The sequence below is a fragment of the Siniperca chuatsi genome, linkage group LG23, assembly GCF_020085105.1.
Source record: "Siniperca chuatsi isolate FFG_IHB_CAS linkage group LG23, ASM2008510v1, whole genome shotgun sequence".
Classification (NCBI taxonomy): Eukaryota; Metazoa; Chordata; class Actinopteri; order Centrarchiformes; family Sinipercidae; genus Siniperca; species Siniperca chuatsi.
Window position 1 is genome coordinate 9,994,425 of NC_058064.1, and position 24,114 is coordinate 10,018,538.

The following is a 24,114-nucleotide window of genomic DNA, read 5'->3' on the forward strand; positions in this document are numbered from 1 at the left end:
GTAAGAAACTGTGTGTGTTTTTCGTCAACCCCCCCTTTTAAAATATTCTGTCTCCAAGCTTGATATGACAACACCACCTGTCAAAAAACCCAATTCTCCCTCCAACTATCTTGTCATCCATATTCCATCCACACATTGACCCATCTCTCTCCCTCCCTTTCATCTTCTCTACCCCATGAACTTCCCCTCCCTTCCCTCCATCCATCTCTAACCTCCCACATGCCACCTACACCTCCGCTGTACCAATTAACACCAGTGCACGGTCACATTGTGCTACCCTTTGACCCTCCCCCCTCCCCCCGTCGGAGCACACAGGACCCGAGGCCCACGGCTTCAGTATTAGTTTTTCACAGGGCAGGTCACGCAGGCCTGTGATAGATGGGCCATAGTGAGCAGCTCTGACCCACCGTGCTGCAGCACTCACTTGGATGGTGTGAGGGAGCATTGATTATGATGCTACTCGTGACAGGGGTGAATCAGGGCTGTGCTGATGGTGGCAGACGAAGACAACAGAGACCAAGGTTATAGATGAGGTGATGTTAGTTAATGTGGTGAGATCTGATTTGTGCTCCATCGATCATGGCACCTTGCAAGATTATTTTCATCTAGCATGATTTATAAGCACGTAGTGAACATACAGTTTAACAGTGAGTCACCTCATGTTAGAGCAGAGAGGTCTCAATCATTGAGGTGTGAAATGTAATATGTACAGAATTGCTTATAGCCATAATCAATGAGAAATTGTCTTTTTTTTTTTTGAAATATTGTAGTGCCTAGCCTAAATTTATGCTGTTGGCAACTAGTATTGTAAACCTGTCATAAATTGAATTCTATCATAAGAAGATCCACTCGTTTAGGTCAGTGGTTCTCAACCTCAGGTCCAGACTCCCCAAAGGGGTTGCAGTATATATGTGAGTTGTAACAAGATGATGTATGGGATAGGAGATAATCAAAAATGCATTTCTTCTGTCAATTTCATGTCTCTAATACAGTAATATACTTATTCTAACACCCTAGAATTTATTCAGATGAAACAGTTTAAGAATGGAAATTACTTTGGTGAAACTGCTCACAACTCATAGACATGTTAAACTTGTAAGGGGTTGTAGTTAGACATGTTAGGGGGACACAAGCCAAAAAGGCAAGGAACCACTGGTTTAAGTCTTTACACTGATCATGACAGCTCAGTACTTAAACTCTGATGGTTTTATATTACACTGTGTACCGCTCAACATTTGATTAATTTAGAATTTCAAATTAAATGACAAAATACCTGCCCTCTAGAATTACACATTTTCTGACCTGATGCTCCTATTGGCAGGGCAACATCATTTGTCTGTGCCTTTAAAAAAACAAAAAGGGTTTTTTGATGTGACAATACTATAGTTAAAGTTTGGTTAGGTTAAGGCATAAAAATGACTTGGTTAGGGAAAGATCATGGTTTGGGTTAAAATAAGTACTTTGTTAAGGTTAGGGAAACATTGTGGTTATGGTTAAAATTACTACTTCGTTAAGGTTATAGGACCTTCATCGTCATGGTTACAGCAATAACTACGTGGTTAAGGTAATGGAACAATCATCTGGTCTGGTAAAAAAGAAACCAACATTGACGGTCTGAACAGCAGTCAGCGGTGATGAAGTCCAATGTTTTGGTGACCCATCTGTCCATCCCGACCTCGTCCCTACGCAGACTTTGTTGCTCTATAACAACAACCCCTGACTTCCTCCTGTCTTAATTCCTTAGACTGCTAGAGGGCTTTGTGACTTGAACGTAAACATATGTTGTTTTGGGCCACTGAAATGACTGATGCTGTCGTTGTTCTTGGGAGGACAGTCTCTTTTAACATATTGTAGTGTTTATTTTATTGTGGTCCGTTTCTCAGTTGTGCCTTGAAAGTATACAGTGTCTCTTCAAAAAGGAGAGCGGGAAAGTATACAAATATCAAATATGATCTCTTATAACAGGGGTCCCATACGTAGCCACACACAGTATAAGTTCATACGCACACACGCAGTTGCCCTAAGTCTGCTGAACGCTGCAGGCACGAGTTATTTTTATTTCAGTCCCCTGGAATGCCTTAAAAGAAAAAAGCGAACAGAGAGAACACTTGTGCAAAAAAGCAGTTGACTGTATGGGAGCAAATCAGTGAGAGAAGAGGAGGTGGGTGGGGAGCCTGACACAGCAAAATCCACCTGTTTTCATCCATCTTCCCCTCCTCTTCTCCTCCGCCCTCACTCCCAGCTCAAACTGCGGCAGTCGGCTAATTAAAAAACATGGCTGTCCTTAATTATTCAGCGGCTGGCTAATTGATATTCACAGAGGCGTTCACCTCGCCTAAACGATCCATTTAATCTGACCACCACGGTCTCACTCTCAACCGCCTGTCACCCTCAGCCACAGTGTTACTGTACTTAAAAAGAGACCAGGGGGAGATGGATACAGGAGGGGGAATGTAAAAGTTTGCTGTTGATGTTAATGTGGTTTCCTGGGCTCTGTGTGTGGACTCTGTGGGAGGTTATTGTTTTGAGTGTTTGTATTTTTACTGGACTGTTTGTTTGTTTTTTGTGAATTATCCAAAATTAATTACATCCATCCTAAGTCCTTTGGACTTTGGAAAAGTTTTGAAATTTCTCATAAAATCAGGAAAACTGTGTTTCATCATGAGAGTGATTGACAGTCATTTTTCACTTCCACTAAGAAATCATTGTCTGGTAGAATTCAGAATTTCAAAGCTGGAAAGTTGTAAGAGATTCAGTTGTCCCCTTTTTTTCCTGTTTCCTCCAATTAACTTGTCTCTTTCTTTCTGTACTCTGTGATCATTATCTCTCTTTAACTTCTTTCTAAAGTTATAAAGACGCACTTGGCCCAGGCTCCATGTCCCATCTAACAGCCAGTTCTCCATTCTTGACACCTTCAGTGATAATTCACCTTTTATTGTCCTCTTCCTCTCTATGTCTCTTATCTCTCTGTTCTTTCCACCCTCAAGTTCTTTTCCAATTTCTGGTAATTCTGCCCTTCTCTTCGTCTTCCTCCCCCACCCGTGACCGCCTCTTCATTAGGGGAACAAAGGGTGTATGGGCAGTGGTGAAGTCTGTCCCATTGTTTGGCCTTTAGTATGATTAGATTATCTTTAAAGTCTGCTGAATGGGGTTAATCGGTCGGAAGTAATCCTGACATAGTGTGTGTGTGTGTCTGGGCCTGTGTGTGTCGTCAAAGAGGAGGGCCAACCTGCTCGCATGAAAATTGAACACATGCACGGCTGCATGTACGCACAGACATGCGCATAGACACACACAAAAGTGAGCAAAAAAAAATAAATCCCTAGGTACACATTTCTGTCACAACCTCTCCTCTTTTAATGACCCCTTTAGTCTCGCCTTCAGCACACATTTATCTCTCCACCCATTCTCTGTGGGTACAGCTGCTCCGGCTGGTGTGTGCGTGTTTGGATATGTGTATGTGCTGATGTGTGCATTTCAGATCAGTGTCTGAGCCGTTGTTTGTGTCCCGGCGTCTGTGTGCATCTTTTGTCTTTCTCTCTTTCTCAAAGCTAAAGTCGTTAGTCGCCACCTATCAGCGTAACATTGAGTTTGGACACACTTGTGACAGTACACAACCCCCTGCCAATCCTCTCCTGTGTTTCCCTCCATCCCATCATCCCTTTTCTCCTCCTCTTAAATTGAGCTGTTGGTGGGAGACAGTTTTTTGGCACCGCTGCCAACCTAATCCAGTCTCTCAAAAACATTGCCAATCTATCGTAGAAGCCCTGATTGCATGCTTGGAATCAATAACACATTTAAAGGTCACAATAGTACTACTTCAAGTGTACTTGCAGCATACTTTTAAGGGTGTACTTCAGGGTACATTCACATTAGGGTTTAAGTTCAACGTGATTCCATCATGAAGTGCAGGCAGCTTTTGTATAAGACTGACCACACAATAGCACTTCAGACATGTAGGGGGACACAATGGAGACACTTGTCTGACCGCAACAATAAGGCTGGTTAATGTTAAGTTGTGCTGAGGACAGCAGAGACAGCAGCAACCTGGTCATGGTGTTGCTTTACTGAGTGTTGTCAGGAATGTGATAAAGTGCTGCTGTGGAGAGTTTTTTTTCTCTGAATCTGTAGATGACAGTGTGTGTGTGTGTGTGTCTGTGTGTGTGTGTGTGCCTGTGTTGGTAGGTTTCTGTCTTGTGTGTAGTGGGTAAGCTTGGCACATCCCCTTGACTTTGAAACTTCCCCCACTCATCTCTTGTGAGGACAGCCCCTCAGTGACACTCCTCAGTGCGCCTCATCACAATGCATAGAGCATGCAGCTCCACCTGCAGTGCATTGAGTAGCCAAACACAGATGGTTATCAGTGTAGTAGAGATTGGATGGGGTAATGCAATTTCTTTTCTCCATACGTTGTATTTTCTTCATACCCGCTTCCTATCTCCTTCAACATCTATAGTGCTTAAAGCAAAGGCTTCAGGGCTTCTCTGCCTGGCTGCTTTCCATAGGACAGTCCTCTGCAGTATAGATAGATAGATAGATACTTCCTCCTCCCCATCACTGCCTCAAGAGAATCCAGCTCAACTCCTCCTCCAATCACTGAGCCAACCTTTCTAACTAGCTTGTTAGTGAATCTCGCCCTCACGCTCCGGCCCCGGCACACGGCAACATAAAAGATCATGCTGGCCACCATAGACTGGCAGAACATCTGGAGCATCTTGTTGCAGACGTTGAAGCCTCTGGCCATTCTTGTGGAGGGCCCCTATGTTCCCAGCCCACTCTAGACTGTCGTCCAGGTGCACTATTTATAAGAGTGAACCACCTTGATTTTCTCCCCATGGATGGATACAGGGGTGACAATCAGCTCCTTCATCTTGCTTATGTTAAGCTGCAGATGATTCAATCTGCACCACCCAACAAAGTCATCCGCCCAGCCTCTGTATTCCTGCTCCTGTTGCCCACTGCTACACCCTGGGGGCCCCCGTATTGCTCATCACAGTTCCTGACACGCAATTCCTCAGTTTTCCAACTGTGGCCTGTCGTTGAGGTAATCCGTAATCCAGGACACAAGTAGAGTGTTCACCTGCATAGCCCAGAGCTCCCAACAGCAAAAGCTGTATGGTGTTAAAAGCACTGGAGAAATCAAAGAAAATGATCCTCACTGATCCTCCCAGCCATGTCCAGGTTTGAATAAGCCTGGCATAGCAGGTAAATGATGGCGTCATCCACTCCAATGTTCTCCTGGTAGGCAAACTGCAGGGGTTCCAGTGCTGGTCTTACCAGGGACTGAGGTGGGAGAGTAACAGTCTCTTATGGGTCTTTATCAGGTGGGATGTCGGGGCCACTAGCCTGTAGTCATTTAAGACTTTGGGGTACCCATTCTTGGGTACCTTTTCCAGTCTCAGGCTCAGGTTGGTTGATTATTGCCAGTGATGCTCCTCCTGATGGCCTCCATCGTTCTCCTGTAGATGCCTTGCTCTACTTGATCGTGGTCCTAAGCTTTTTTCATTTTTATTTTGTCTCGAAAAGCACTTTGTAACTGTTTTGAAAAGTGCTAAATAAAATAAATAAGGGCTTATTGTTGGAGAAACAGGTTGCAGTCCAGGCTGGCACACACGCACACACACGTCTATGTGTGTCTTTGAGTTTTAATGTATGTAACTGTGCATATGTGCATACAAAAATGGTTTATGGTTATATACCTTACATGTATTGTGTGTGACTGCACTGGTGTGTGTATATGCCAGGGAGAGAGGAGATTGAGAGGGTAAAGTGTGAGTATTCAAGCAGAACAGTGTGGTAGCCAGTCACCCCTAGCCTCTGAATACTAAACCTTTCCAAATGTCACTTTGAAGAAGTTCATGGATGAATCAGTGCCTCTTTACACTCTTTCTCTCTCTTGTTTTCTTTCAATGCTCCCCTTATTTAGGAAATTGGACGGAAGGTAAGTCTAGAGGTCTTTACCTTCTCATAGACTACAGTTCTGTCTCACTGTTTCTGCATGATAGAGTCAAGGATTTCTTTTCCCTTTCAGCTTCTTTGACATGTTACATTTTTCTTTCCACCAGGAATTTCAGCTACTCCATATTTTGATAATCCTTTTTTACAGCTCTCTTGCTTCAAATGCTTTGTAGAATTATAGATGAGATGACGATTTCAGCTTGTTTCTGTAGACTTATTAACAGAAGGGAGCAGTAATACAAAATGCTTTTGGTTGCATTCTAAAGTTCTGTGGCATTGAATAACACAGCTCTATGTCTTGTTTAAAGGTTTTCCACTTCTTTTTATACACTTTTTCTTTAGAAAACCACAAATGTGTTTTCCTCTAATCAAAACCTAGTTTGCTTGATATAAGTCCCAATTCCACCAGTCTATAAATTCTGTTTTATCGTTATCATCCATAACCATCAATATACCCATAGACTTTGACAAGTAAATGAAGAGTAAATGACAATTAAAAATATGTGGTTTTAATTTCCATTTTGTTTTGAGTCATTGACCCTCTATCCCAGTGTGAAGGTCTGCTTTTTCCTCTCTGGGACCTGATACATCCAGGTCTTATCTGTTCTGTAAATCACCTGGGGAGTCAGCCATACGTTTACTGAAGGTCACAGTAGAGGGGAGGACAGTGGAGATTGGTAGGCAGGGTAAATATATACGCCACACCATAGTGCTCGTTCGCTCTGAGAACTGATGTTATATAGAGGTTTGGCTGAAGATTGAACGCAATAGGACAAAGAAGACGGTGTAGTCCCTCATTCGTCCAGGAATGTTCCATTGTAGAAAAGGTTTCAATCATAGTCATCTGGACACTGTTTTCAGAATCAAGACGTTTCGGCTCCCGATGGGAGCAGACAGAGAAGCACATACAATACATGCCAAGGCATTAGCAGTTTCACACATGGACACAGGTGTATTTTCCACACATTAAGCAAAATGTGCACATATACAGGCAGGCACAGTGCACATATCATGAAGTATTATATTAAAACAAACATTCACAAAGTGTTTCACATCACCAATAAAGAGAAGGCCTTTGTACTTTGTACTCTATATACACTTGTCTGAGTACTCATTATGGACCTCACTCATATTTATGTATGCTTGTGTATGTGTCTATTTTGTGATCTGTACTCCACTGAGCACATAAGTAATGGTGTTTCTTCTCTTCTGTGTATGCACTTGTGTATGCTGCATGTGGTACACATATGTGTGTGTGTGTGTGTGTGTGCGTGTGTGTGTTTTCAATTGTGTGTGTTCAGGCCAAGCAGCTAGAGGCCAGAGAAGCAGACCTAAAGAAGCAGGATGCTTTCTACAGAGAGCAGGTGGCCCGGCTGGAGGAGAGGGTAAGAAACTGTTTGCACCATACACCAACCTGAAGAATTCCTGTATATGGACACCGGTTTCATTAATGTGTAACCCAACTCACAAAACTCGATTCTACCAGTTTATTTTATATCTTCATTGAGCTCAATTCTCAGCTAAAGTTGGAGAAACACACTTAATGATAATTTTTAATCTTGTTTTTTTCCTCAGATTTCTCGAGTGATAAATCAGAAATGTGTCCCCTATGACAGGGTGGTGATCTTAACATTGGGAATGCACATAACAACGCGTTTTTAAAAGGCAGAAATCAACTGAAAACATAGACAGAGCCGGGCAAATGTACTGTACATACTCTATGTAGAGCTATACATACAGTACATGTGTATTTAACTACATGCTTATGGAACTGGTTCACCACACACTGCTGTGGACTGAGCTTTCTAAGCTTGCTTTCAACAAAACTGCTTTAAACTTTTAGTTTTTATGGTGACCAAGCAAAACACTGAAGAGAAAACACTAAAGAGTTTTGTTCTACACATAACTACAAGAATGATATAAAAAGATAAATAGAATAAAACCAAAACACAACTAACGAGAATATTGACGGTGGAGGATACAGTATCTAAAGATGAAGCAAAAGATGACCTTCCATTTTACAACAGAAGACAAAGTAAAAACTAAATGCTGTATTATACAGTCACCAAGCCAGATGACATCATTGCTGTTTTCAAGAACATACATCATGCACTGCAGCTCTAGTTTTTGCCTGGGGAAAAGTTTTCATAATATACCTCTATTAACGTATCATGCACTCATCGACACACAGCAGTGCACACAGGAACACACACACCAGTGTATGCGCAGATTCATGTACACCATTCAGCCAGCATGCGCAGTGGGCTTGGTCACCACTGGGCTCACCCAAAGTACAGTCACATTTATTCTTTTTCTTTATCCCTCTGCCCCACTGTTTTTGTTATCATCCATCAACTTAACTCAGCATGCTTTCCTCTGTGTGGTGTGCATCGTTCTCTCTTTTATGTCCTGTGCCTCTCCGTAATTGTCTCAATGCCGCTCTTTTGCTCTCTGGCTCTCTTTTTTCTTTTAATTTCCACCCTCCATTCCTCCGTCTGAAGGATAAAGGGTTACATCTCATTCATCCCTGTGTGTGTCCTCCTGTCCCTGAAAATGACACTACCCTGATGTTGATTGTCAAACCAGTGTCCTATGGAGGGGGACAAGGATCAGCTGCCATGCATAGCCCACTTCAATTGGCAGCTCCATGCTGGTCCCAGTGAGAGATGCCTGCAAGGAAGGGAACCAGGGTCAAATGCCCTGTTAAAGTGTGCTAAAAAGGACGCCTTCATGCTGCTCTCAAATCACAAGTGTATCTTAGGAAGGATACAGTGCCCTATTTAATGTGCTTAAAATGATGCCTTCATACTGGGAAGGAGTTTTCTCCCCTTTGGAGGGTGCAAAAAGTCAAATGCCCTCTATAGTGGAAGCTAAATCAAAATGTAGTCTTAGAAGATTAAGAACTTAGAAATTCTTAGAAGCTCTCGTGAATACAAGGATGGCAAAATATCACATACTCAGTGGGCACATTGTTCTCAAAATGACCTCAGTATTGAATCATTAGATAGTGTCTTATCTTGTGCTTACTCATGCATGTGCACACATCATTATTACAGAAATTGCTTTGAACATACTTTTCTTTTTTGCCATCTCGTAATGTTTTTCTTAGCTGATTAAACAGGCAGCACAATTGTAATAATTCACTGTTGCAATAACCATGCCTGTTTAATATTTTTAGTGTGGATTTGTTAGTTTGCATTACACACAAGACAATATTCCTTTTTGGGTCCTTACCGACTTTCTTCAGCAGGTTGATGGCTTGGCAAAAGACCTAAATGTTCTCGTGTTGCACTTGAATCTCACTGATCCAGGCGTATAGCTGAGCTTCTCTATTTCAATTCCTCAGCTCGTGTTGCATTATTACATCTTTGGACAGGGTAGTTTTACTGCATCAACCTGTATAGGAGCAAATTTGAGTGCTGATGGTGGAAATGATTAGTCCTAACTAACACAGGCATTATTGACTTCAGGCACTGGCCATCCATCAGCCATGTAGGCCTCTGGTCAATATTCCTTAGATCAAAGTTTCAACAAATCACCTTCACATGTCAGAGAGAGACAGAAGATTAAGAGAGAGAAAGGAGAGAGAGTTGGATGGACAGACAACGAGGAAAGAGATGCTGTATTGAAGACAGAAGCTAAAGGAAAAAAGAGAAACTAGAGATTCAACACAAGAAAAGACAAGATAGAAAAAAAGACAGGACAGCTGGAGAAGCATTGGAATTAAAGAGATTCAACCTGAGAAGGTATCTCAAGAAATTATGATAAAGTGACATTTATGAGTGAGTGATAGAGGATGGGAACAAGAAAAAGATGAAAGTAAATAAAAGACAGCACAGTGGTAAAAAGATAAAATGTCACTGAATGATAAAGAACAAGAAAGTACGGTAAAGAAAAGGTTGAAAGAGCACTACATCGCCGAATAGTAAAAAAAAAAATAGAAGGTGAGTGGGAGAAACAGGGAACATTAGATGCAGGAGGGGTTTGTGAAAATGAATGGTGTGCAAACTGATTTATTGACTTATGCAGAGGAATTAAATGATAAATTAATTATATTTCCAAAGCACTTGCACACAAACACCCCACCATTTCAATTTGTAAATTCTATCAAGATTTATGGCCTGTGGAGACAAAACACAACAGAAGTGGCAACCATGTGTGCATTTTGTGTGATGGTGTATGATCCTGCGTGTAACTGAGGATCTATGGTCGGCATATTGCATGTTGTCTTACTGTGCAGCAAGCGGCTTGGGACTCCATAGGGGGTGCAGTTTGTTTGGACTGTGTTAATAGCGCTCCTTTTTCTTGTTCTGGCCACAGTGCCCTGTTTGGCACTCAGTCCAGCCTCTCTTCACTCCCTGTTCTCTACACCCAACGTCAGCCCGGCAGTATACCAAACAAAATCATTTTTGGCATGTTCTGTTCCTGTGTACTCACTGTAACTCCCGCTTGGTTAATAGTGCCCACTCTAAATGAAGGAGCTACTGAGAACAAATTTACAGGAAGATACAAATACAGTCATAGAGCTAAACAAAGATAAGCAATCATGAACGTATAGCTTCCATACAGGCAAGTGCATATGAAAATACGCTGTATACTATATATTAAGGGTTTTGGTGTGGTTGTTCCTGTGCTATACAAACAGTGAAAGAGTGCATGGCAGTGCAAAGAACACTAAATACTGTATGGATAATTAAACAAGTTCATCTATATACAAATTGGTTTATGTGCTTCTATTGACAAGAAGAAGAAAAAACCTTCTCTGGTTCCAGCTGCTCAAATGTGAGAATTTTCTGCTTTTGTAGGTTTATATCTATGTAAATTAAATATCTTTGGGATGCAGACTGTTGGTTGGACAAAATAAGACATTTGAAGACGCTACCTTGGGCTCTGAAAAATTGTCATGGGCATTTTCCCCTATTTTCTGACACAGACTTAACAAATAATCAATCATTGGAAAATAATCAACAGATTAGCCCTGTTATGCACATGCTGTTGCACCATGTCTATATTACACTATAATATGTGTGAGTACAGTAAAATGATTTGGTATTGCAGAGTTGGTGCACAGGATTTATTTTCACATCATCATCACATGGCTGTTTATTAGAGTGATGGCATGAGTAAAAAAATAGTCTAGCACGGTGCTCTGTAGCACCTACCAGGAGTGGGGGAGTTAAAATAAGGTATGCCCGTATAGGAAACTGAACAATGAACAAACAAGTAAGCTCATTCAAGGAAGAAAAGGAAAAATATGTGGCCCAGAATCATTCACATGTCATGATCAGTTGCAAGTCATGGTGTGTTGGTGGGTTGTAGTTCCTCTAACCAGTTTGCGCACACTGTAGCTGTCAATGCTGTGCTTCTTTTTGGTTGCAAACCCTCCATTTTGCCAGTGAGAACACACTAAATTTGATTTCACTTGGTTAGTATACTGAGTATACTGCTAGCTTAATTTTATCTCCCATCACGTTCTTCACCCTCCCTCCATCTGCCCTCCGTTCCTCCCTTTACCTCAGGATTCCCCCAGCATCTTGGCTACCAGCAGAAAGAAAGAAAGAAAGAGAGAGAGAGAGAGAGAGAGAGAGAGAGAGAGAGAAAATATAAGTCTGATATATATTACATGTCTGTTCCAATCCAACATGGCCATTCATCAGAGGGGCTTCCAGTGACAGGCCATCACCAGGCTCCCAGGCAGCTCAGCCTGCTGCCTCTGCTGCTGCCGCTCATTGGGGCCACAGCTACCAAATAGCCCCTGAAAACAATATCTATATATTTATTACATTTTCACTCAATACCTGCCCTGCTGTAAAACAATCTCATATTTAACAATCAACTTGCCCATTTTATTTTTTTCTGCCATGTCTCTTTCTAGCCCTGCCTCCCTGCCACATCTGTCTCTCTATATCTCTTCTTTTGCGTTGTTTTTTTTTTGAGAAGGGATTTTTCTCCTCTTTTTTCTATCTTTCTTTTCGCCTTGTATATCGATGAAATTGGATTTGTCTGCTCTCCCATGGAGGACAATCACTGCAGCAATTGCCGTCTCATAGCAAAGTTCCACAGCACTGTGAAAGGAAGAAATACAGAGGGATGAGTATTAAAAAACAGTTATTGCTTCTATCTCTCTGTCTCTGTCTCTGGCTTGCTATCTTCATCTCTCCCTTGGTCTGTCATTTATCTATCCCTCTCCCTCAGTCTTTTGCCCTCTGTCTCTTTCTGGAGACTGGGACTAAAATCTTAAGTACATTTTGCTTATTGTGTGTAAAAATGGAAATTTAAGAAGTGAAAATTATAATAGTTGTTTCTTACTTTTCTTGTTGCTGTATTGTTGCAGTAAATATGTTTTAGAATTTCTTTTTCACCATGAAGCGATCAATGTAGTCTCTCTGGCTGTGCAAGTTGTATAACAGGAGACACAGTAATCCAGAGTGAAGACATGACAATGTGCTGCAGTGTTGAATTATTGTGTCTGAGACTGTTTGCTGTTACAGCCGCATGATGGGATTCATAGGGATTTAATGGGAAGTCTTTTCAAGGAATGGTGATTCCACAACAACGGAGCGGAAAATTTGTTTATGTTAAAAAAAAATCCTACAGCTGTAATGCTTCACATGCTAAAATAATAATACTTAGATACAACTTTTGAAATGTCAGCTTATAGGGCTCAGTTTTTGTTAAAACTAAGTCACAGAGATGTTGATTCAACATTCCTCAAATTTGATGGCCGGACATTTGTGTGTATTCTCCCAAAACAGCCAATGTACAGACTGCAATAGCGTTAGCTGTAAGCTAACTAGCAATGGATGCAATGACCTTCTGTGTGGGAGTGTGCCTGTGTGACTTTGTGTTAAGCTCAGCCTCTGACTGATCTCAGAACTCACCAGAAACTCCAGTTCTTTCTGTTGTTTTCCTTCAGTCTCTGTATGTTTATGAAATATAAAGCCCTGGGATAAGCACACATTTTTTGCTCAAATGGAAACAATTTCAACCTGTGGGGATGAGTCTTTGTGTCATGTTGTGCTGCCGTGGGTGAATTTGTGTCTGATTAAGTCTTTCCATTGGCTTTGTATGCAATCACCAGCTCTAATATTCCCTTGCATTCTGTCTGAACACATGGTTAGAGGTGATGGTAGGCAGCTTTAGTTACCTTTGGTTAAAAGTAAGTCCTTGTATGAGTTTAACATGTACATGGCAAAGATGGACAGTTCTGGTTGTCTCTTCTGGTTCGTCACCTCCAACCCAGGATGTTGTCTTGCCCTTTAGGGCAAATCTTGAAATGCTTAGTCAATTCTGTGTATGCAGGATAGGCTCAGTAAGAGTTTACCAGACTCTTTGCTCTCATTATGATAAAGTTGCACTGAGTCACACAGCAGAAGTCTCATTTTCTCTAGCTCTGCAGAACCGTAAAGTTGGCCATGGTGGGGTTTCTCCCTATTTCAGCCCTCCTACTCAGCAGCAGATAAGAGAAAGAAGCCATCAGTACAGGGAGTTATTTGTTTTGTTAAAAATTGGAGGCTTTTTCTCTAAATTTAGCTGGAGCCTGTGTTGGGGTGAAGCTTCTATCTTCTCCATATCGCTGCAGTGCATTAGCAGTAATGACTTAATTTGTCTATGACACCCCCCCACCAGCAATTTGTTTGGCTCCAGATGAGCTAAAAATCTAGTGGAAAGCAAATACAGCAAATAAATAAATGAAAATAAATAGAAACACTGTTTCTATGCTGCTTTAGGGGTAGATACTTGATTGTACTTGGGGTATACACAGTACCAGGGTCTTGTAGATACACAATTCTGTTTGACAAACAATTGCTTGACAGCAATCACAAAAAAACATCTTTCTGTGAGATTTAAAACAAGGTTGTGTTTTGCAGCTCCTAAAAAGATTTCATTTTGGTTCAGAGAGGAATGTTTCCAACCAAACCAAGCCTAGTCTCTCTTCTCTGGGCTAACAAAAGGTCAGGGCTACTCTCTAAATCAGTTGGGGCAACAGCTGGAAATCACAATTTGAGACCACTCAGTAATCACACAAATTACACTCTTCTCTGTCTGGTGGTGAGCGAGTGAGTGACTGTTTTTTTTTTTTGTGTGTGCCACTGTTTATATCTAGCCACTAGGGTATGTGTAGACGCCATGTCCACACAAATACCCATGCTGTGTGTGTTACTACCTTGTGTATGTAGGTGTTAGCGTGAATGCACGTGCGTTGTTTGTGTATGTGTATTGTAAGTGGTCCTGCAATCATTGTCACACATGGCCTCTTGTCCTGCCAGGTGGATTAGTGCACTGATTAGTGCCAGCTCTGCCATTTAGGCAGGTATTATTACCTTCTACTTAGTATTCTAGACAGAGACCCAAATCCAGCTCTTTCAGACTCTCTCTTTCTCTTCCAATGGCTCAATCTCTGCACCCAGGAGAAGTCTTATTCTTGCCTCTTTAGTAGCCCCAAAAATCTCTTTTTAGTCTTTTTATCTGTGAATAAGCTTCTCTTTTAAATCCTTTTCCTTAGCTCTTGACAGTTTCTTTGTCTATGCTGAAAACCACTTGATTCAAGGCCAAGAGGGCACAAATACAGCATGAGCTTACAAGTTAACTCTTAAACTTTGGGCATACTTCTTTTTTGTGTTTTACATACAAACTAATGTCTGCCTAAGGGACAACTGCAGTGGGTCGGTAAAATATTCAGGTCCCTTCATTTCCCCCCACATTTTGGTGTTTTTCATTCATTTTATAAACATTTGAAATTATTAAAAATAATTCTGTCTAACAGTCACTTACACCCTTCTGCAAATTTATCCCTGAACATGTATATATCTTGGACATGTCAAGAGGATTTCTTGGAGTCCATGACTTAATTTTTTCTCAAGGGACATAGACATAGACATAAATCATTTCCAATCAATTAAGTTTGACACACGTGGACTTGAGACAGATCAAAGGAAACAAAATGTATCTTAAATTGAAAGTGTCATAGCAAAGGGTCTGAATATGTATAAATAAGGTAGTTCTTTATTTCAGTTCAATATATGATATTGAACTTAATATTGTATATAAATGTACAATCTGTGAAGTATATATTATAGATATTATCTCTCCTCTCATATATATATATATATATATATCAGCATGTTTTTGTGTTGTTATGGAGACCATTCAGCATATTGATGTCAATAAATATAATTTGTCTGTAATTCCATAGAATATGAAAAAGTGAAGGAATCTATTGCAAACCCTCAGTGTAAGTGTCCATCCAAATGAAGAGGACTCAAATCTGTATCAGACCTTTTGTCAGCATTGTCTTGTCCTATCTTCTTTTAGCTTTACTACATGTGACTATTGATCTTTTCAGCAGTGCAGTTCATTCCTATTGATCTTTTCTGAACTATGATAAATGTCTTCCCTGCTTGGAGGTTAAGTTAGGGCAGATGGAACCAAGAGGCTTTGTCACATTTGTCATATTTCTAGTGTATCTGTAATTTATGCAAGATGATGTGTTTGGTTTCCAGTGAATGTATGTGGGTTAGCTGGTCACTGTTTCTGTGTGCTTTTTGTAGGACAAATTCTTAGCCTAAGGTTATCGTCAGGCCTTGGCCAAGACGTATGCGGCTCAAGGATACTTGTAGTTCTTTTAACAAAGCATAGTTTGATTAAAATAAGTTTTAAAATTCCATTGTTAACCCTGAAAGGTCTTTGTTAAAACATCTTCAGAACCAACTTGCAAGGCCAGCTTGCTCTGCATTAAGTTAAAGCCTTTTTTCTGAATGCATGATTTTTTTGTGAACCCTATGAAGGTCTGCTTATGATTTTGGATAATTACAATCTGAGAGATCTTTAACACAGCACTATATCATACAGTACTGATTGTGTAAATTGTGTAGCTCAACATTAACCCAACAGGTAATGGCACAAAACCTCTAATCTGTCAGTTGTGTGATGAAAATACTTTTATGCTTGTGTGAACTATGCTTTTTTTTTGTGTGAAAGTATTAGTGTAAGTATTACTAAAGTGGAGTCCTTCACAGGAAGACATTGGCACTGGTAGACATTGCCTAGTTTTGCTCCTGGATCAAACTCAGACGACTCTCAATCAAACCATCCATCACACTTTACAACCTCTCACTATTTGATCATAAATGTGCAGAACAGCCGCTGAGGGCTGACAAAACAGATCTTCCTCGAGTAGTATAAAGTGTGTAGGAGCTAGGTTATATGGCCGTGTTTGAGGAGGTAATTCAGGTTGAAGGGTCCTGCTATGGGTTCATTTGCCATGGGTCACTGGGGGATTATAACCGGTGGTCTGTGTGTTGTTGAATAGCGACCCTCTGACCTTACAGGATTGCTGCCTGTTATTACAGCAGTCGTTTGTGAGAGGATAAGCACAAACGCACACATAAACACACAAATACCTATAATTCATACACTCACACAGAGAGCCAAACATGCCTGGTGCACAACCACACACACACACACACAAAACAAAATAGAAAAATTCTCATTGTTGCAGACTTCATACCTACAAACATACTCCCCACTTACTGTACAACCTATATACATGACAGATCACAGGGTTAGCTTTGTGTTATATTGTGGACAAAAAGCCAAACTGTTAATAGACCTGTGCCCTTCATACCCCTGTCCATAAAGTTTTAATGGAGTTTGAATGATGGTAGATGAGGCAGGGCTGTGTAGGTTCGGTTGCACTGTAGGTAGGACGATATCAGATCTGAACTGTGCCACTTTGCTGAAATGTTTCCTTTTGCCTAAATAGCTTCAACCTGAAAGCAGGGAAGATGTGAATAAATTGGTTGGACTTCTTTATATAAGAGATTACAATCACATTTTCATGCATTTATCTCACTCGCTGGTTTTTCTCTCTGTCTCCCTGCAGAGTGCTCAGTTCTACAAGGTCACCACAGAGAACTACCACAAAGCTGCCGACCAAGTGAATGCCAAGTTCAAGTAAGTTTTAGACACAGTCGATCCAAAGTAGATTACCTCTAAAAAAAAAAAAAATTGTTTTTTTCTTGTTTCTTTTAAATGACTTTTTCTCAAAAGAGCATTTTTAGTAGGTATTGTATTATATACAAATGATTTATTATATTTATGCATTCATTGTAGATTAGAAGTCCATGTGGACCAGTGAACACACTATTGAATTATGCTAGCCATATCCTAACCTACGTCTTTCAATCAGAACCACATTAGCCCGTCCCATTAGCTGACATTGATGATTTGGTTCACTGATAAGCCTGATCGCATGGTGATATTAGCTGACAGGGCTTTTCTTGTGCTCTTTTAATTTTTCAGTGTTAGAAGAGTATCATTTATTATGTAAAACTTGATCTTCAGCCAGACCTGGGTCAAACAGGATTATCAAATAATTTGTAAAGTTTTATAACATGGGTAGTGTTTCCCACATCAAGACACAAAGTATAAGATAACCTCTGTGCTACAGAGCTGTGCTGGGCTCCTTTGCCCTCTCTTATATTGTAAACTGCTAATCATTAGTCTTGTACTGCAAGAAATCTTAATAATATTTTTGGCACCTATTTTTATTCAAAGTGCATTACAGCACCATGAGTGCATGTAAGGTCCTCACTCTGATAGTGTTACACTGTGCTCTAAATAGAAGTTACAGCCACACCTTGCACTGAAAAGAATGGTAACTTCATTGAAGCTATTGACAGAGGAGATAAAATTAAGCATCCAAGCAGCCATGGATGTAGCACATATCCGACACATATATGTAACTCAAGAAGATGCAGAATCGCTCCCTGTCCGTGTTCCATCTGTCTTCTTAATAAGAGGCCATTAGGCTCCATAGTAATGTAGGGAAAGTGGATGAGGAGCCTGCGGGAGGTGGGGCAAGAATGGGCCCTGGCTCTAAGCTCTCCTCCAGGGAGGCTAGGCTAATTGTGTTAGCTTGTCATTAGCCAGCGCTAACACTGGGATCATTGTCTCCCTCAGAAATGCTGGAAACTGATTAGCCTAGCCCATCGGGGGTTTAGCGCTAGACTCGTGGAAGCCGGAGCTGAGACTTCCCAAATCACATTAAAGAAAAAAAATCTACTAGAATAACATTAGTGCTAAATGACAGTACCAACTGCAAGCGAACGTTGAGCTAACGCGCGGGTAGTCATGTGACACAGGCCCTTGCGTGAAGAGCAGTGATTGGCTGATTGGATTATAGGAGGTGCATTAGCAGGGTTGTGACTGGATTACAATTGTGGAAAGGTGGGGGGGGGGAGTGTCTGTGTGTGCTAATGAAACGGCGGGAAGGTCTGGTGTTACAAGACAGGAGCAGGGATACATTGAGGGCATCAGAGCAGAGGGTTAATTGGATTTAACCGGGCGTGTTTGGCCCATCCTTGTTTATGTGTGTGAGTTCATGCGAGATGGTGTATGTTTGTATGCACTCATATGTTGAACATCTTTTGGGAACATATTGTGTGCGCCTTTCCTCAAAGCCCTCTCTCCCCCTCTCACTTGCTGCTAAGATGCTATCTGTGGCCTCTGTTGAATAATAACAGGAAATATTTTTGTCTCATACAGGCTTTTGATTTCTTCAAAGTTGAAAATGTCCCCCAGAGATAAAAAAAAAAGAAAAGTCAGGGCCTTATCCTTACTTGATAGAATTAACATTTGATATGTTAATGTGAGGATGTTATAAAGTGTGGGAGATGACATCTTTCTTATTAGAATGTCTTCATATCCCCCCTCTAGCTCATGTCAGTGCCCCTGTGAAGAGCATGAGAATACTCCAGGGACTGATTAGCTGATATTAGGCTATGGTTTATTATAGTTGAGAAGAAGATGTGTGGGACCAGAGGAGGCTGTCTGTCAAGGGTTATACATCTGTATATGTGCTTTTTGAAGTTTTAATTAGGACTGGTTGGTTTGAGTTTACCATGTGCATATGACACCAGATCAGTTGTGAATTTGTGGGATTTCCAAAGGACGAAACTGTTATTACTTTGTGAGATTCAGATTGGAAGATAGAACAATCAGGTCTCAAGAGTGGATGGGATTTGAGAGGAATGTATGTGTTATAGGTGTATGCAGCACCTGTTCTTATGCAGGTTCTTGGGTTGATGCGCAGTAATAGTCAACATGGGAAATAATTACTCTGATTTGAAACAGCATCTGGAGTAAAAGTGATTGGATCGGGACAAGACATTCTTGGTAGCAAAAAACTATTCAGGTGAATTAGACTGACATGAAAATGTTACTCCTGTGTCACCCTATTGAATGTGTCTCTCAGTATCAGTAATAGTCTTACATCTTTGGGTGAATTTAGTTTCATTACGGTATGTGATATACACAAGTTATCCATGTAATTTACAAATAGGTCGTACAAGTAGGCTTCAGCATGTAGCCAGTGTGCATATGTTCCATCCTTTGCAGTGGTACAGTGTAGTTTTCCTTGGTGATGTTAAAAGAAATAAATTAAAGTGTGAGAAGTAGGTACTCAATGAAGTGTGTGTGTGTGTGTGTGTGTGTGTGTGTGTGTGTGTGTGTGTGTGTGCGCGTGTGTGCGCGTGCGTGCGCGCAATAGGAAATTGGGTATGTGTGTAGTTGTTTGCATACGTGTGCATTACAGCTGTTCCCTGCCGTTCTCCTGCAGTATTCCCGCCAGAGTTTTCTGGGAATGATGGCGCTCTCCCAAGCGGAACGCTACTGCATCACTGTGACCTCATTACATCCACAACACACACAAAACAAACACACACACACACACACATACACACACATCTACATTCTTTCACACTTTCTCACAGCTACAATTTTCTACATAAAGCTAGAGCAACACTAATACAAGCAGGAAAAAAAACAGTCCCTTTCATTTTTTGGCATTTCTACATGCTTCCAAAACTTGGTGCCATGAAAAACGAAACATTTTTTAATTTTTATTGTTTCCCCCCCCCACAACATTTACAGACACCTGAACAATATTATCTGACGTGAGTGTGAACGAATACTGCTAAAACTGTAAAATGGTCCCTCAAGTGTCTGTTGCTATGAATCACAAACTGCAGAATATCAACCTACAGACCTAGACAAAAGACATTTGGTGTCCAGTTCTTCCTGGACACCTATTCATATACATAAATATACACAACGTGTAACAGATAATGTAATAATACAGTATGTTAGACACACATGCATACACATAAAACCAGCACTTTTATTCACTTTCCCTGTGACACTGACTGTAGATAATAGTTTCCAGTTGCCTGTGGAAAGGAGGCTATCTCTCCCGGCGCCTGATTTATATCCCGCCACGTTCACCACTAGTTGTTTATCCAAATCTGATGCATTGTCACACTATCCAGCGCTGTGACCTTTACTACATCACATGTATGTAAGAGTGCATATGTGTGCGTACTTTTGCATGTGACGATGAATGAATTTGAGTGTGCTCACATATACGCACGTGTATGTGGATATCTGCTTTGGAGCGTGTGTGAGTGCAGTGTCTCGACTGGCTGCAGTGACCCAGTGGGGCTTTAGTTTGAAATGCAAGCTGACAGGCATGGAGGAAAATGATAGATGTGAGATTAAGCGAAAAGATGGAATGGGGAATGAAAGAACAGTGGCGTAGTCCTAAGCCTCCTGTCAGTGGTAACCTTTGGTGTGGCTTTGGGCTTCTTTGTTGAAGCTGGTCACTCTGTGTTTGTCCAGGGTCCCTGCAGAATTGAGATGGGACAGGGACATCTCATATTGGTGAATGGGTGAGTCTGACAAGGCTTTGTAACACTGAAGGATTGAGACCATCATCTCTTATGTCTCCATTCCCCTTCTCAGGTCTCAAAAACTTGGATTCCTCTAAGCTTTCAGCCTTGATGGTGACATTTGTGATAAGATCAGAAGAGGCAATGTATTTTCACGCTTTTGTGTTTGTCACTGAGACTGCATGTGAGGGTCTAAGCCAAGCATTTTTGCTTTCTCCCCTATACATTCGGCCATAGAGAATAAAATCTCATTTTAGTCTGTCACTTCACTGTCACTCCTCTCCTCCCTCAGGCTACACACTCACTCCCTTTGTCTGTTGTTTATTTTTTAAGCTATTTTGAATAAATCTTTTTTTAATTTAATCCAGTTGACAATAACAGCAGCCGCAGTCCTCGCTTCGTCTCTCCGCGCGCACACACAAAGGTGGAATGAGGAGGCGTGGAGCAAAACTTGTTGAATGTAAATGGCTTGTTGTTTTTCTTCATAACATTGGTGTGCTGTACTGCCTCGGTCAAGAGACAATACCTGACAGTCTGTCTTCTTCATACCATGTGGGAGAAAGTAGAGCCCACTCATCCCTCTTTCAGCCCCTTATAACCATAAGAATTTGCAATAAACTTAAGCAACCCCTCATCTGGTTTATTTATGTGTCTTCATTAATACATTGCACAATATTACCAGCAAACTCTTTTGTACTTAAGTTAAGTCTACAGTGCAGCATTTTTTTAAAACAAGTTATTGTCAAATTAATTGTGATACTTTGGTTTAATTACAGTAAACAAAGACTATGCCAATAGTCACTTTTAGTGTCAAACCATTGCTTCGTCTGGTGAAAGTTGTGGACACAAAATCTGGAAATCCCGCGCAACCTAATGCAATCCAACAGATAGCCCTGCAGCAAAGAATTGCAGGACTATTGCGTTGTGCATTTGGTTTATCATTCACATTACTGAAGAGGCTAAATATGCTGGAGAAAATCCAGCAGGTTTCCTGCAAAATCCACCCTGCTGCTACAAAATGTAAATAAGGTGAAGAGGCAGGTAGAGGCTTTCCATTTTCTTGGCAGTGCTCCTATTTGTTTAAGGGAATGATACTGATGTCCCGAAATTAATGGCGTAATGATTTATTGATGTTTAATTTCGCCAAGTGGTACTTTTAATTACTAAAAATGACAGGAATTAATTTTGCAGGCAAGTTATTGCAAAGTACTTCAGTTGTAGTCATAGAGGTGTTTTTCTCTGAAGTAGTCAGAGGCAGGACAGACTGAGCAGCACGTTGACCCTTCGGTCAGGTGAGGGTGAACCACAATCCCGTAGCTAGGCAACCCAGGCAAAGGGACAAGATGGTGGTCAGCTGAGGAGACAGAAGTCAATAACTGCGTTAAAAGCTCTTCTTTTGGCTTTAAGAGCTTCGCTGTGCTGGCTGTAAAAAGCACACACAGTTCGAGGGACCTGCGTGGGCGCACACATGGACACACAATGCACACACACACACCTTTTAGTGGCTGATTTTGTGACTTTGGTGTATTGGAAATGGTTGGGAAACCCACTCAGCTTTTATTGCTTTTCTGTATTATTCGGGTTTTTTTCATATAGTGAACAGAGATTCCATTTTGGATGAACCTGGTAATTTCAAGGTGTCTCTCTCATAAGAATCCCTGAATCAGTTAACATCTTTCAGCTGCATGTGCTGCACATGTTTGTATGTATATGTATGTATGTATATATATATATATATATATATATATATATATATATATATATATATATATATATATATATATATATATATATATATATATATATATATATGGGACCCGAGCTCGAAGGATGAGACCACCCATGGAGGGTGAAGGACGAAGTTTTTTTTTTTTATATATATATATATGTGTGTGTGTGTGTGTGTGTGTGTGTAAAGAGGGGTCAGAAAGGACATAGACTCCCTTTCCTTTTCCTCTTACCCACTCATCCTTCTTTGTCTCCCTCACTGCTCACTTAGGAACAGTGTTTTCGGTCTTAATTTAAACCTCTCTCACTCACTTGCTCTTTATCATCTGCTTTTGCCTCTCTCCCTCACTCACTTATACGGTCTCTTTCTCTACATTCGTTGGCACTTTTATCCCTCACGCTTTTCTTGATTCAGACTCTCTTTCTGTCCCTTCCTCCCTCTGTCGCTCTCTCTGTCTCTCTCGCTCTCTTATTCAATCTCTTATCCATGCTGATGGATTTCACTGCAGGGGGTCACTCAGGTCTGCTTTTAAAAAGCAGCGTGAGCAAAATGTGTGTCATTTTTCTCCTTAACTGGATCATTTGTATTTATTTACCTCCCTCTGTACTGACGCCTGCCTTAACTAGAGAGAACATGAGGGCTTTTTAAGGGGGAACTGGCACCCACCCCTTAACCCTATTAACCCCCAAGTGGACCCAAATGATGATAAATAGACAATGTGGCGATTGGGAACTCAATCTGGTGGCAAGCAAGGGTAATCCATACTGTCAATGGCGCTTTCGTATGTGTGTGTGTTTTGTGTGTGTGTGTGGGTGAAAGCACGAGTTAGAGATTGGGGGAGATAAATACTGGCAATGTGTGAAATCTGACCAAATCATACCATAAAATAGCTTCTTCCTGTTCTTGGTCAAGTGCTTTTTAATCATAATGGAATGATAAGTCCATTAGTAAAGTCATGTGATGGACACCAAATGGCTTCTTCTAGGATAGGGTTGCTTGGCAAAAAATAACTTTTACATTCAGAACATTCCCATAACAAGGGGAAAGCAGCGACTCCCCAGAATTCGCTGCAACAACTTTTAAAAAATGTGTTTATTGTTTTAAAAAAAATAAGATAAATGTGTTTTGACGTCTTTGTCAAAGGCTTAAGTAGTGTAGAGAAAGGTATTGAACCTTAATGAAGAAAATCCGTCCATAACACCAAGTCTCAAGTCAAGTCGATTTTTATTTATACAGCCCAATATCACAAATAACAAATTTGCCTCAAATGCCCCCTTTTTTAAAACATATTACAGTTTCTGCATTAATCTAAACACACTCATATCACTTTTATTTATCTTTATGTTAATTTTTTAGCTGGTTGTAGCCATCATGTACATATTTATTATTGCTCATCCACTGCTTACAATGTTAGTATCTTAGAGGAAGAAAGCAGTGCTTTAACTGTAGTTGGTGGGAAAACTTTAACAATCCTCTGGAGCCAGTCTGTGCAATCAATAATTCTTTTTGCAGGGGACAGTTTAATGCTATCCAGTATTGGAATGGACAATGTCTGTTTGTCTGTACACCTGCATGTCCATTTGGGCACTTGTGTGTGTATCTGTGTGTCTTTGTCTTTGTTTGGTATCTCAAATTATGACAGATGAACGTACATGTTTCCAGATGTGTCTCACACTTTGTTCAACTATTGAAGCATGT

The 24,114-nt window shown here is 40.8% G+C and overlaps 1 protein-coding gene across 3 annotated transcripts in view; it reads left to right on the forward strand.

The window, feature by feature from the left end:
• Positions 1 to 24,114, forward strand: part of chchd3a (coiled-coil-helix-coiled-coil-helix domain containing 3a) — a 72,854-nt gene that overhangs the window by 37,634 nt on the left and 11,106 nt on the right. For 2 of the 3 annotated variants that reach the window (XM_044186457.1, XM_044186459.1), the window contains 2 exons: positions 7,260 to 7,343; positions 16,844 to 16,914. In XM_044186457.1, the coding sequence (XP_044042392.1) occupies positions 7,260 to 7,343; positions 16,844 to 16,914 (155 nt within the window). Of the gene's footprint in view, positions 1 to 5,926; positions 5,942 to 7,259; positions 7,344 to 16,843; positions 16,915 to 24,114 lie in introns of all 3 variants that reach the window. The other variant, XM_044186456.1, reaches the window with a different exon arrangement.